Source organism: Arvicanthis niloticus, chromosome 8 (assembly GCF_011762505.2).
Source record: "Arvicanthis niloticus isolate mArvNil1 chromosome 8, mArvNil1.pat.X, whole genome shotgun sequence".
Taxonomy (NCBI): Eukaryota; Metazoa; Chordata; class Mammalia; order Rodentia; family Muridae; genus Arvicanthis; species Arvicanthis niloticus.
The window spans coordinates 76762006-76777578 of NC_047665.1; the positions used below are offsets into that span (position 1 = coordinate 76762006).

The 15573-nt window shown below is 39.3% G+C and overlaps 1 protein-coding gene across 2 annotated transcripts in view; it reads right to left on the bottom strand.

The window, feature by feature from the left end:
* Window positions 1-242: 242 nt before the first annotated feature.
* The window catches only part of Mpp7 (MAGUK p55 scaffold protein 7), a 223632-nt gene continuing 208301 nt past the window's right edge, over window positions 243-15573 (bottom strand). For both annotated transcript variants that reach the window (XM_034510726.2, XM_076939672.1), the window contains exons 14-17: window positions 9388-9481; window positions 8223-8331; window positions 5747-5890; window positions 243-3086 (exon numbers count right to left, since the gene is read on the bottom strand). In XM_034510726.2, coding sequence (XP_034366617.1) covers window positions 2907-3086; window positions 5747-5890; window positions 8223-8331; window positions 9388-9481 — 527 coding nt within the window. In that variant the 3' untranslated portion in view covers window positions 243-2906. The remainder of the gene's footprint in view (window positions 3087-5746; window positions 5891-8222; window positions 8332-9387; window positions 9482-15573) is intronic.

A 15573-nucleotide genomic window follows, 5' to 3' on the forward strand; every position in this document is an offset into this window, starting at 1 on the left:
ATCCCATTCTGCTTCTGCATATCTTCAACTTCTACTTGCAGACCAACAGCAGTGAATTCCATCTGTACAATAATCTTGATGAAAGCATTATTCGAAGAGAAATATAATGTTTAATTTCAGGCATGGAAAGATCAAATAAATTACATCATACCAAAGGACGGAATTTGTTCCACCGTGGAAAAAGCAGCACAGGGTAGAACAATTATAGCATATTCATGTGCTAAACAACTTTCAAGCAGAGATATTGTTTGAAGATACTTTATTAAGATAAAAAACTTTCCATTACATTTATCTATAAATCAATCGTAGACCAAAGGAAAATAAATAAAAATCTGAATCTTTAGGGACATTTTTGACTCCATAGTTTTGTAAATATGAGTTTACATGTTTGCTCACTTTTAATTACTACAGTTTAGGTACACTTGATGATTATATAAAACAAGGAATGTCGGCCTCATAGACACCAAGTTTCCATATTACTTGGTAAAACCATGGTTATTGCTTCAAGTTTATCTCTAACTAGGAGGTGGAGGAGAAGAACAGCACTCCATACCAGGTTCAACTTTAAATGGACAAACAATGAAACCTTGTTTTTCTAATAGTGGCTGGCACTGCATGCACCCCAGAAACAAGCTGCTGAAAGCTAGGAGCAAAGTGTTCTCCTTGGTGGTGGGAGTGCTGAGGCCAGAGAGCACAGAGCAAGGCCAATTGTTGCAGGTACCAGCAGCCTTCTCTTGGCCTGACTTATATATTTTAATTAAATTTCCCTGTAAGCAACAAGAAATAGACCAGGTAAGGCTACATGTCACCTGATTTCTTAAACTGCTTTGTTTCTTTTTATTTACTTAGTTTTTAAAGAAAGATGTTCAACTGTGGTCTGACAGGTGCAGACATGTATATTTTCATGACATTCTATCACCTCTACTACCTACCCCAGATTTCCCAAGCACTACCCCAAAATTGAGAATGAAGACAACAATCACCAGATGAAGAAAAACAATCAGCAAAGTTATCTGAGGTATGAACATGGGATACCTAGAGTAATCTACAACATCCTATGCTGGATACACTTCTCATCATTCTTGGTATAGAAACTTGCATTATGGAAGTGTAGGCATTGCCCAAGGGAGAGAATATGCCACCCAAACATTCTCTTTAAGATTTGTGCTTCTAGAGAGGCCGTGCAGGGCAGTGATCTCAGAACAGGAATCCAGTAGCCTTCCTATCTGTGTTTGAGCTGCATGGCTTTAATTAATAAACACAGAACATCCATGGACTGCGTTCATTAGTCCAATGATCTGACTTTTGGGCTTGAACGTGTAATGAGGTCACTAGAGAAGTTTTAGTTTCTGCTTCACACAGAAATTTGACATTGTCTTAAGGAAAGCTGGCCATAGACACCACCAAACAGCAGCGAACATGTAACATGTGTGTGGACCTATCTGCCAAAAGGTCCAATATTTACATGGAATGTTGACCTTGCTTATAAAACTATTTTAAATTATATCTTTACATACAATTTATCTTATGAATAGCCTCATTTGATAATTTAAAAATATGCCTTTCAAATATCTCACAAATATATAAAACTTCCCTACATTTTATTTTTCTTTAAACATGACATTTAAACTCTTTACAAAGCAACAAAAATATATTTTTTGTATGTAAGTCATAGATGTGATGAATCTTCCATTGCCTAAACTGCACTACTCAGAGGACTGGCAGGAACTTGCGCTATGACTGAACTGTGGACATTTGTAGTATTGCAAATTATTCACTTGCTAGAGACCTAAAACATCATAGAAAAAGAAACAATGTCATCAAAAGATTTAAAAATCCATCTTCCTTGGGAATCGGTTGAGATGCAATCTGGCCAGTGTTAATCATTTTGTTGACAAAAAAAAATTAACACAATGTAAGGTTTCTAAAACACACTTTAGGACAATTTACATGTATGGGGATTGCACACCAGAAACATAAGTACCTCTTCCTTCACTGTGCTCTAACACATGTTACATGTTTTTGAATATTTATCTCATTCTTATATATGTTGAGAAATTCAAAAGCAAAAGAAGAAAACATTCTGACTCCAGAAATGTCTTCTGAAGAATGACAGATTAAAGCAAGAGGTGCTGTGTGATCATTTCTTGCCCTAAGACACAACCATTTTTACTAAACCATGAGGAAAGGTTTTAATCTACATCTATAATATCAGTTAAGTCTGTTTCTAAGCCTGATGCAGTAGCACGTTCCTGTACTGAGGCTGAGGCAAAAGGCGGCTGAGTTCAAGGCTAGTGTGGACAGCATAGTGAGACCTTCAACTTAAACAGGAGAATCAGATTTTCATTTATATAATATTGGTGGCATCACCGATATGTACTCATAAGGATTCCCTAAGCTATAATATATGAGCTACTTCCTCAAGAAAAGATTTGAGTTTCTCCTTTAAGATGTGCACACTAGAACATATTTTGTAAGGGCAGAGTCCTATTTCCAGCTCAGTTAAATCTGTGATGTGCTAAAGGCTGCCAAGCCCATGCTTTCAACTGAGAGCATGCACAGTGAAGGGCTGTGAGTGTACCTGAGTGCAGGCGAGGCATGAACTCTGACACACACTGTCTCTCACACCAGAGACAGAGATAGGTTAAAGAAAACCAGGAAATACAAAAGTTTGGCTAAGACTATAGCACTGTGCAGATTTTGACTTAGATTATACAGTCATGTGCTTCAAATAAGGCTGTAAAAGACATAAATAAAACCAGCATTAAAATTTTGAATTTGACCATTGAAGACTTTACATCTATGACAGTGATAAAGATTATTAAAAAGAAAAATCCTACCAAAAACATGGTAGTTGACCTAACCATGCAACTCTGTAAAAAGACAATTAAGCACATTTCCCTGATTTATGAATGTAACCAACTCACTGGGACCCAGTGGGTATCAGTCTCTAGTTTGTCAAATGTTGTTTTTAGCTCATTAAATGCCACAGTAAGATCATCATTTATTATGATTTTGTCAAAAAGATGGCCATATTGACTTTCCATTATCTGTGCTGATTTAATCATTTCTTGAAAGTCTTCTTCCTATTAAAAACAAGTAATAGAAAATTAAGTAACCAGGCAATTGCATTATTTCACATAAATGAAAACATTCTACAATGACTTTACCAAAGCTGTTATATGTTCAGACTTTAAATGAAGTAAAACAAAATCACCTTTACTACTTTTTTAGAGGTTTTTACTGCTAACACCAGCTTTAATTGAACTCCTTTCAGGGTCATAACTAACTCACCATTACATGGACACATTGCTGTTATCATGGATATCAGGGGTGCTGCTGACCCTGATGCTCTGGCTTGGCACTATTCATGTTTGTTCACAAGAAATAATGTATAATGTAAACTACTCTCTTAATGTTGAAAGCATTACAGGACAATAGTTCAAATGCCCCTTCTGTGGTCTAGTAGAAGGGTTTCAAAAGCTCTGTGGGGGCTATGTAGATTTTTAAATGCCAGGAGCTATCTTAGCTAGGTATAAAACTCAGGACAGTACATTAAAAAGTGTAAGCCACATCCTCAGACTATGCCATCATTTATAAATTATGTTTACTGAGAGATAACTTTAGTGCTAGTCAACAACTTAAAATAACTAAAATAACTAATATTTAAGGCACAGACAGCATCTGTGCCTTAAGAACAAATGTTACCCTTTCAGAACAAAGAGCGAACACTGGGAATCAAACGAAAGACCCATGCTTTATAACTAAAATCAACAGTTCACAGATTAACGAAGACTAAATGAGAGCTAATTATATGAAAGAAAAGAAGGGCTTAATATTTATTTGTTGGTTTTTGATTCAAAGGTAGAATTTGAGAAGAATGAAAACAAAAACAAAGAAAAGTTTATGAATACTCAATGATGGGCCAAACTGACTCTATCTTAAAATTAGACACTATCTTATTACACAGTCAAAATAAGTTCATTCTTATTTTCTATAAAATGTAAATTTGACCAGGATTTCACCCATTTTCTGAAATTTGTCATGTTACACACCCTATATCCTGACCTCTACACTGGTAAGGTAAGATGTTCTGTCAAATAATTTTGGAATGCTCTGCCAAGTTCCTATGTAACCAAAATTCTTCTGGAAATCCCCCAATCATTAGAAATCCCCTAGTCTTGTAGGTATTTTTTAGCTATATAAACTCCACCTTCTCCTGTGTTTCATGCTATTTTCTCAAACCTAGCTACAGGGAGCTATCCTTATTTGATAGAAAATAAACCTTGAATAATTTGACCAAAGAATTTGAATAATGATCTTTACTTTCAGTGAGATGAATATCTGACAGCCACAAACATCTGAAGCCATAGCATCCAATGACACTTGTACAAAATACAAATCTCATCAGGGGAGAGTGTAGGCCTCCTGATCTTATGACTACTTTTTACTGTGTTAAAATATAAAATATATTCCTGCCAAGCAGCCAATTTTCTTATCCTTGGTCCATGTCAGATTCTTGCCAAGCAGCCCCCAAAGCTCTCCCCCTCTCCCCCTTTTTATTTTATAAACCTAAGCATGTCTTAGGTAAACTGAGCCTGTCTTAGGTAGTTCTGACAAGAATGCCTTCCTTGCCCATCATGGAATATGCATTATCAAAAGCAATGCACTTATGTCTTAGGTTGGTAAGGCTCTATGCAGAATCTTACCCAAGGACAAGGAAGTAGGCTCCAGGCAGGAGTCTAAATCTTAGGCTAGAACAAAGAAGTGATTTCAGACAGGAATCTACAGTTTAGGATAGAACAAGGAAGTAGGCTTTAGACAGGAAAATGACTTTGAGCTAGGACAGGGAAGTTGGCTCAGATATTTGGTCATCCCAATAAGCCCTTAGAAACAGTGATCATGAGAGTGTTCACTGAACTTTGTTTATTGCCTTGCTTATTCTTTGATTATTTGTGTTTACTGTCTTGCTTGTTTTTTGACTATTTGCATCTATTGTATTGCTAGTTCCTCAATCTAGAACTGACCTTAATACTTGCATGTAATTAAAATGGTATAAAAACAAAAAGGGGGGGGGATAGGATAGGGGTTCAAGAGAGGGCAAATGGGGAAACGGGATGACATCTGAAAAGTAAATAAATAAAATATCTAATAAAAAAATAAAATATAAGGCAACAAAGCAAATTATTACAGTTTTTGATTAGACTATTAATGATAAACAGAAACTTAGAGACTTTTAGCTTTAAAAAGGTTAAATAAAATTAAAAGCTATGTAGTCTCTTATATAAATGATTAGCTTAGGAAAAGAAATCAACATTCATGCATAATACCATACTTTTGTTGCTCATTTTTCTTTGTTTTGTTTGGTGGCATTGGAAATAAACCGAAAGCTAAAAGCTCTAAAACACAATTGTTAATACTATCATTGTAGTTATTGGTTTGAGGCACAGACTCTTGCTTTATAGACCATATTGGTTTCAAATATGCCAGATAGAAGAGAATGACCCTGAATCTTGAGTGCTGGGCATTGCAGGGGTGCATTACAATATCGAGCTCTACAAAGTAGCTCTGAGTGAATGTAATATGAACATCAATTCATAGAAACAAGAACTTACCATGCCACCAATCAAAATGCATAAGCCTTTCCAGAGTTCACAATCACAAGTTCATCTATAACACTGTCCCTAAGTACTGTGTACAAGTATCTAGGTGCTATTTACAAGGTGGCTAAGATCATTATACCCACCGTGAAGGGCTTTGCAGTCGCTTGGTCATCTCTGCTTGAAATAATCTTTGCATTTTTTCTTGTCTCTCTCAAACGCTCTATGGATGGAGGTTTTATAAATATCACATAGGGCTTGAACTCCAGTGTCCTTAAATGCTTCACTGTCTACAAGGGAAAAATTTTTTTTTTCATATTTCTTCTTAATCTCTTGCATTCTGGATTTTGTAAGGAGAAAATGTCTTAGAACCATTCTTTAATTAAACGGGTTATTCTTCAATCAGTTCTTGACAATCTCATTGAAAAGCAGCTAGAGAATAAACGTGACTTTTACTTCAGATATTTTGAAATTAACCATCACTAACATGGAACACCGTGGCTAAGAACTTCAGAAAACTAGATTCTAGATCACACTTCTAAAAGATGTGATGACTGGTAATCTCCTGTGTGGAAGCTGTCTGTCTTGTTTCCATTCTCTGTTAGAAGCCTACAGGTTAACAGTCTCTGTAGCCTCTGTTCTACATGCTGTCTGCCAGTCCCCCTTCTCCCCCATACTAAGTGTCTTGTTTAGCTTTGTTTGGAGTCAGAGTCCTGTTACGGTAAATCTCTTGCCCATAGGAAGTCCATAGAAGAAAAGACACAAGTCAATAAATATCAAATGAATGCTGCATGCCTAGATTGGGCAGATTTACCATTAAACTACACTATTCCCCGGCTATGAGAGCTCTTAACAACTTGCGGTTTCCTAGGTCAAGGTCTTCTTTGTCTTCTCTCCTTCCACCAACTGCCCCCTCTGCTTCCACCAACTCCCAACCCCTCCAACTGCCAACCTTCTGCTTCCACCAACTGCCCCTGGCTCCTCCCACTCCTCTTCTACTGCCCAATCACTGGCTGTAGCCTTTATTTAACAAATTTGATTGGACAGAAGGTTTACAAGATTCACTCCTCCTTCGCAGTCCCTCCCAGGAGTGGAATTACCATGACAACAAGAGGCTAGGGCTATCCACCACAAGAGTCCTACTATGTAGTCCAGGCCTGTCTGGACTCCTATTGCTCTTGACTCAGTTTCCTGAGTTCTAAATTATAGGTGTGTAGCACCATACATATTTTGTTTTGTTATTTATTCTTCTTCCACACAATATACCCTGACTAGTTTCTCCTCCCTCCACTCCTCTCAGTCCCCTCTCACACTCCTCTCCTCTCCCTCAGATCCACCCCTCCTTCATTCCCTTTAAGAAAAGAGCAGGCTTCACAGGGATATCAACCAAAGACAGCAAAATAAGTTACAATAGGACTAGGCATAAACCTTCCTTTCAAGGCAGGGTGGCTGGGTAAAGCAGCCCAGTAGGATGAAGAGGATCCCAACAGCAGACCCATGCAGGGGTGATGGTTGTTGCTTCAGTCTTTGTAAGTCCATGTGCGTCCTTGATTTTATGGGTGGTGTTCTGGTGTCCCCAACCTGACTTCTCAGCCTCCTACAATTAACACCTGGGTTTTTTAGTGCTGAATCTGCACACTAAACTGTAGTCAAGGGAAACTGACAGAAGGGTCAAAACTGAGAGATATTATATTATTGATTTCCTCATGAAGGCCTTACCGGAGTCCCACTGTGAGGTTATGTAGATAGGCTGCATGTCTTAAGGAGACAGACAGGAGGAGAGGGTGGTGGTGGTATGGTGGTGAGGATGGGAAGTGGGGAGGGGATGGCAGGAGGTGATGGAAGGGCTGAAGAAGCTCAGGTGAAAATGCATTCAGTGAGTCAGGAGTGGCAAGGTCCACATACAGGCAGAAAGTTCAGGCAAGCAGAAATGCCCCACTCCTTCCTGGTGCCTGGACAGGAGGCAGACACCAACCGGCCTCTCTATCCCTCAGAGGTGTGGAAGTGCTTCTAGCATCCCAGAGCAGCACCACCACAGAAGGAGAATCCCTGACTCCAGGAGGACTAGGGTAATACTGGGCTTGGGTACCAACCAGATGACAGGCAGTTTGATACAAGGAATCAAATGTTCTCACCCACCAGCCTTCTTAGTTCAAAGTTTCCATTAAGAGGCCCCTGGGTGATACACAAGGTCTCCTGTGACATCTCAGATAAGACAATTATTGAACAGTGCCTCATAGCTCTTTTGGGATTTAAATGTTTACATTGTGTCTAAGACCAAAATTGGAGAAAGAGAATCAGTTCTAAAATGTCCACTTTCAGACTATAAACACTGAGAATAATACATAACACAAAAGATGCCACATATGTAACAGTGTGATACATTACTAAAAGATCTAAACTAAGCCTGCGAACTTGACTGAGTAAAACCAAGAGATACAAACATTGACTTCTGAGCTTTTTCCCATCTGCTTTTCTAGTAACATTCTGCCTTCCCTCCCGCAGTCCCCCACCACTCAAATGTTCCAACCTACATTTAAATGAGCAGACTTTACATGGAGCTCATTCTGAGATGCCGCAGGAGGGTCATAGGAACTAACTGTACAGTGTTGGTTTACTTACATGAGGCTGGACATCCAGCAGACAAACTTTGTTCTTAGCTAGGACAGATCGAACTGAGTCTATACTTGTACCATAGTAGTTGTTTTTATATTCGCCATACTCAATGAACCTGTAGAAGATTAAAAGATACTCATCAGAACAGTCTGTGAATATGAAAGAAGCAGGCGGCAAGTTATACTTCATAGGCAAAAGATATTTTTGCTAAATGTGTAAAAATTTTTTGCTGTGTTTAATAAAATAAACAGAGCCAAGCATTTCAGCAAACGTCAATTAAAAAAAAAAAAAAACTACATTTTCAAATCAGTAACACTTGCTTGTGTTACACTTAAGCCCAAAAAAGTACTTTGGTGCTATGGAGTGCTAATGCTTTCCATCACTCCCTTTCAGAACTAATGCAATGTAATAAAACATCGAATAAGCCAAACAATAGAAACTACTGGAATTTCACTGCACACTACAGAGTAACAGAGCTGGGCACTGGAGCCACAGGAGCTGGGAGGTGGCTAATGGAACCAGGGCAGCGATTATGTGCTATAAAAACACAGTCATAGGGCCAAACTCGAAGAAAGCATTTTGATGTTTCAATAAAATCCCACAATACTGCATTAAAACACACCCTGCCTCTGATGCCCTGAAGTAGCTAGATCTCAGCAATGGAAAACTGGGGGAGGGTGGAGTAGGAGCTAGCTGGAGGAGCCGAGACGATGTGTTCAATACAGCAGGACAACATGGCAGCTTTATTCAAGCACTGTGAAGAAGAACCGATATGAGACTAAGGTATATATGAAAAAGATCGTGGGGAAAACATATCATTAACATGAACATTAAAAATAAAGTCCTACCCAAATTACATGTTGAGATTCAATTATTGGACTGGACAAAAGTTACAGAAATACTGTAAAGTTACACTGGGAAGCTTCCCTCAAGCTTAATCTACAGCTTAGCTGAACAGAAACATAGTAGCTCCCCAGTAGTGGAAAAATAAAAAGATGGGAACATGTGTAATTGCTAACGGGACCTCCTCTTTTTAAAAGCTTCAACCATTACTTTAATAAATGAAATACATTTCACATAGAAGGGAACCCTAGGCTGTCTAAAAGTAGATATACAGGCACCAGTTTAAGAACAACAGGAACAAAAAAAATTCTGCAAAATTTTCACATACTTGTTATTTTGTACATCTGTCTCAAACAAATGTTTGGAAATAAAAATATATTCCACACCATCACTCTCTTGGCTTCTTCTTGCTCTAGTGGTGTCTGTAATTTGATAGAAAAAGAGTTGAAAAAATCTAAATAAGTTACCTTAGAGTATTAAAAAGAAATCAAGTACATTAAGTCAGTTTCCTACACAAGATCTGAAAACATGCAGGAAAAACAAAACCAAATTAGCTGCTAAAGTACAACGCAATACACATTCAAACTTTTCCGCTGTTGTTACATGTTAAGACTGAAGATCTGATTGCCTCACAGGTCTGATCCTTATTCATACCTTTGAAGAATCTTTAAAACAAGGAAATACATAAAAGTAGTCATATGTGTAGATTTTAGTTCATTCCCCGGAATAAGCCTTTTTTTTTTTGGCAAATAACTGGCTTATTATATCATCTACTGATCTTTATTTGCTGAAGTAATCGTACTGTTCACTAGGTGAAAGGTACAGCCTTCTCTCCATAGTGTATAGCACGATGCTCTGTATTAGTAACTAAATGAAATCAAATAACTAGGTGTTATTCCCACTCCTGCCAAGTCATTAACAACACCTTAATCTAGGATTCAGCTTGCAACTTTTTTTGACAATGTTGCTTACTTATTTTTGTGTGAGTTATAAAGAGACAGAAAACACAGGATAGTGAAAGACAAAACACAATACTTTCCATGTGGATATACTCATGAAACCCTACCACAGCCCCCCATCCTGCTCTCACAGTCAACACTCTGGACCCCTGACAATTATCTGAGCACCTTGAAAATACATAAAACAAACCAGGCATGGTGGTGCACGCCTTTAATCCCAACACTTGGGAGGCAGAGGCAGGTGGGTCTCTGTGAGTTTGAGGCCAGCCTTATCTACAGTCTCAAGACAGCAAAGGCTACACAGAGAAACCTTTTCTTGAAAAAACAACAACAACAACAAAAAACAAACCCAAAAAGCAAACCAAGACAAATACACAAAATGGACAGGGTATGAAAGGCAGAGAATCTGCGTGGAGAAAGGCTGACTTTGTTCTCTTAGAAGCTATGATGTTCTATAACAAGACGGGCTAGGTTCTTGTAGGTACTTAGGAACAAGGGCCATGATGAAACTAATCGCAGATTTTATGCTGAAAACTCATGTTGGGCTTAAAAGAGTGGTGGGGGACATAAACAAAGAGAAATAAGAGACTGTAGCTGGGTAGAGACAGCCAAGCTGAGCAGGTCAGAGCAAGGACGGGGGCCCTGGGAAGCAAGGTCAATGTCAGCAAGCCCCTTGCTGACTGGCTCCCATGAAGCCCTGGGGGCACATAGGCAAGATACTGTAGACCCCTAACATCCTGAAGCTTCTAATGAAGCTAAATGTAAATGATGAAACTGTGGGGAAGGGTGGCTTCTAATGAAGGGTCCCCTCTTCCAGAAAAGAGATTCCTCCAGATCACCCCATAGGTAAGGTTGACTTGACAGTTAAGAAAGACTGAGGCTATGCTTGGTGGCTGTGCTAATGCTATCACTTCTCCTTGGTGAAATGCAAGCTAGGCACATAAACGCTGAGAACAAAGAACACTTTGATTGACCACAGGTCTGACAGTGGCAAGCCCGTCCTTTGCTACAGAGAGCACACAGTCAAGATCAGCAGCTAACAAGGCAGAAGTCGGAGATGGGAGTTGGGCTTCAGCTCTTCGTGACAGGATGATTAGCAAGTAACAAAGCCTCATCATCGACCTGGCTAGACTAGGGGGACGAGCACAGATCACATGGACCCTCCCCTGGCTCACACCCACTATACACAAAGAATTGACCAAGCTCAACAGAAATCATGCCAGTATTTGTTCAGTTCCTGCTATAGTCCCATGAAAAGACCAAGGCAAGCTGCTTCTGAGTTTCTCCTACCTTAGAACCCCTTGGACTTATGGGAATGTCTTTTATTTTTCCTTAATTTCCCCAAGCAAAGACGCTTTCAGTTCACTTATTCTCTGTGTCTGTGTCTTTAACACTCACTGGTGTGAGGCAGGAAACTTGAGAGCCACCATCCCCAGTTAACATTTGGAGATGTTTGTGTCCTAGCATATAAGTCACTGGCTTGAAAAAGGCCCTTGTCATTCCAACAACAAGAACAACAAAAACTGCTCAGTAAAATCAACAGAGTGTGCAAGTGTGTGTGTGTATGTGTGGGGTGTATGGGGGTGGGGTGGTGGGTGTGTAGGCGTGGATGTAAGTTAAGAAATCAGCAGAGTGTGTGGGTGTGTGTGTATGGGACGGGGAGTGTGAGTTAGGAGTGTGGAGAAGTGGAGAAAACATAAAAGGGAACACATTAATTCTCTTTAGAAAGCAACATTCCCGATTCAAACAATGGAATTTAAGATGTGAGTATGATTAGAACACACAGATCTTGGTCCAACTTCTGAAAAATGGAGAAAGAAGCACACGCATTCACATGTGTGCACACGGGAGCACATACATGCACACACACACAACACACACAACACATACACACAGACACATGGAAAGGCTTAGAGAACTCAACTAAGATGTGCACGGAAGCCTCATACTCTTGAGTCAGCGCGTACTGAAACCACAGCACATACAAATGAAGAGAACACAAGGTCTAAACGTAATATAGCTGACAACATTATAGAATAAATGTATGAATAGTCTCCAGAATTTAGATTAGGAGATGCCACTAACATAGTCACAATGTAAAAATGTAATCCAAAACTATATAACATAAAAGAAACAAGAGAACATTACCCATTCTCAAGGGAAACAACAACAGATAAAACCTCCTCCCCAACCCCAACCAACGGCCTAGAGGTTAGAACATCAGACTTGAAAGCAGCTGTTGTAACTATGCTTCAGGAAGGAAAAAGTATCTGAACTGGATTGAAAGTATGAAAATTTACCATAGAAACACAAACTATGGATGAGTAAGTAGAAATTTTATAACTAAAAAAGATACAACATGACAGGAACAAACCACCAGAAGGCTTGGCAGTATAAAAGAGCTTAAAAGAAAGTCAGCGAGCTTGAAGACAGAGCAATTACAATTCACAGACTGTGAACAACCATGAGGGAAAACACAAAGAGGTATAAATGGAAGACCAGGCCCTACATATAAACACTGAAATGTCCATGGCATGTGTAACTGGGTCACTGGCATGTGTAACTGGGGTACTGGCATGTATAACTGCAGTCCCAATCACAAAAAGAAACTGAGAATGGTCAGCAAATAGTCCTGGGAAGGCTTAATGACCCTAAACCTGTAAATGTTTGGGGAAAAAGCGCAAACTCACACAATGCAAAAGCCCATCAGATCCCAAAACAATTTTTTTTTTAAAAGCTAAAACATGCTTAGATATTTACACACAAATCCTAAATCCTCAGTGGTGACATGACTTGGAAGCCTCTGGAACACGAGCAGCATGTGGAGTGATAACTTGAACTACCTCAGGGGAAGTGATAACCCCAGCCTGCTACCTCAGGTTTCTTTCTGTAAATTAAAACATGAAATCTATAAAATAACATTTTTACCTAATTGAAAGAAAAGAGTTATCAACCAAACTATCTTTCAGGAGAAAGTGGCAAACTGGAGACCTTCTCAGAGGAAACAATCCGGTGCTCACTGCAGACTGTTCCAGAAAAGAGTTTTCTAGATGGAAAGAAGTGATGAGGAAACTTGGCTCTTCAGGAATAAAATGGTAACGCTCAAACAGCTTGATATCCAGACCGTTTCTCTTCTTCCCAATTCAATGCACACCCCAACCTAGTCATGTGGTCTCTAAGCATGCTAAGCATATGGTCTGCCCACCCTCTACTTGTTTGGTCACGAGGAAGAAAGACACACTCAATTCTTGTACAAAAGTTCACCATAATTGCCATATTTGTTAATAGAAAAAAGTGGGGTGATGGAGGAGCCTCGGGATCCCAGGTGAGTATACAGACAGACTGCAGTTATTCCCGTGCCAAAAAAATGCTACCCAAGAACTGCTGATGTTTGAGACATTGCAAATTCATGCTAAGTAAAAAAGAATGTGCAAAGACAAATTGTTTTCACTATGTAATTCAACATAAAGTATCAAGGACTATAATAGCTGCCAGTGAAGAGTGCAGAGCAGCACCTGACAGGTGGCCGAGGGGAAGTCCAGCAAGTACCTGGACATTTCTGAGGTGGAAATTCTCATCATGCCTGTGATAATGCTAACACATATGCAGACACAGGCTGAAACAGACTATGTCCATTCTAGCTATTTCAATTGTATCCTTTAATAATGTTTAACAGAAAACTAGGGAACTAGGAGAGCTAACAATATAAAAATTTAATTAGACATTAATTAGTTAATGAATTCTGTGGGGTACACACCACAGTGTGTGTGTGTGGGGGGGGGGTGTGTAAAAAAAAACTTCCTGGAGCTGTTTCTTTCTAAGCACCATGTAAGTTCTAGGGATCAAACTCAGGCACCCAGGCTTGGAAGCAGGTTCCTTTCCCTGCTGAGACATCATGCCAGTCCCAAAGCAATGAATTCTTAAGGCCAAATAGCTTCAGTTATGTCCCAAATACGAATTCCCTTTACCAAACCAGCAAATATATTATAATACAAAGCCCCTTCAACAGTCTCTTACTCCTCTCCACGGAGCACCAAGAACTGATGTTGTTCTTAGTGGAATGTCACAGTCTTTCCAAAGGTAGGATTAGAGACCAATAGATTTTATTCCATCATGAAAACTAGCAACACATTTCACAGTAGGAAAATATTTTGTTGAGTGCCTATTACATGATACACACTCAAAGCAGAAACGTTATTCAAATGTGTGCTTTTTCTGTGTTTCAAAAGGGGCTAAATTCATTTATTAATCATTTTTGTAGCTGATATTTGCTGGTGTCCTTTTATCTAATAGAAAGATTTAAAGGGGGGGGGTCAGAATTTAAAAACAACAACAGTGGAAGTCAATGACTTTTTCAGCATTAGCTACCTAGCTTTACAACCGAATCTTTTGATAGATACATATTAGCTGTTTGAGCCCAAGAATAACAGCACTTATTAGACTTAGTATCCCTTAAAAATACCATCACACTGCAGGATGGTATCTTGCATTATGAAATGCATACTTGGCAGTAGCCTTATAGATAATCAGCGACATGGCATTCAGCTTTTAACACTAAGTCCAAAGGATAAAACTGCACAAGGACACACATCTCAAGATGAGTACTTTCACTAAAAGATGGGACTGCCTTTTTATGTGGATAAATAATACATCCGACATAGTTATAACCACATGAATCTCAAGAAGAAGAAAGATTAAAGTGTGGGCACTTTGGTCCTTCTTAGAAGGAGTAAGAAAATATTCACTGGAGCAAATACTGAGACAATATATGGAGCAGAGACTGGAGGAGAGACCTTCCAAAGACTACCACATCTGGGGATCTATCCCAGGTGCAATCACCAAATGCAAACAACTGTTGTGGATGTCAGGAAGTGCATGCTGACAGGAGCCTGATATACCTGTCTCCTGAGAGGCTCTGCCAGAGCCTGACATATACAGAGGCAGATACTTGCACCTAACCATTGAACTGATCACAGGATCCCCAATGGAAGAATTAGAGAGAAGACTGAAAGTATTGAAGGGGCTTGAGGCCCCGTGGGGACAGCAACAATACCAACCAGCTAAAGCTCCCAGGGTCTAAACAGGGCATCAGTGGGAGAGGAGGGCCTTGGTCTAATGAAGGCTGAATGCCCCAGTTTGGGGGAATTCCAGGGCAGGGAGCTGGGAGTAGGTGGATGGGTAGGGCCACAACTGCAATGGAAGTAGGAAGAGTCCAGATGGGATAAGGGGCTTCTGGGGTGGGGGTGGGGACGGGAAAGGGGTTAACATCTGAAATGTACATAAATAAATTACCCAATAAAAATAATAATAAAAAAGACCGAGATAATGGAACTGGCTATCACAGTTGAGCATTTGAGACTTTTTGTCAGCAAATTAATATTACCCATATTACTGGGATTCCTTCTAACTGTCAAAGACAAGGGACTGTGGAAGGGGCCCATGGAACTTTAAAACAATATCTTCATAAAATAAAAAAGGGGGAGGTTTATCTCCATACATCACAAATTCATTTAAATCATGTTATCTTTATTTTAAATTTAAAAAAATGGATGCCA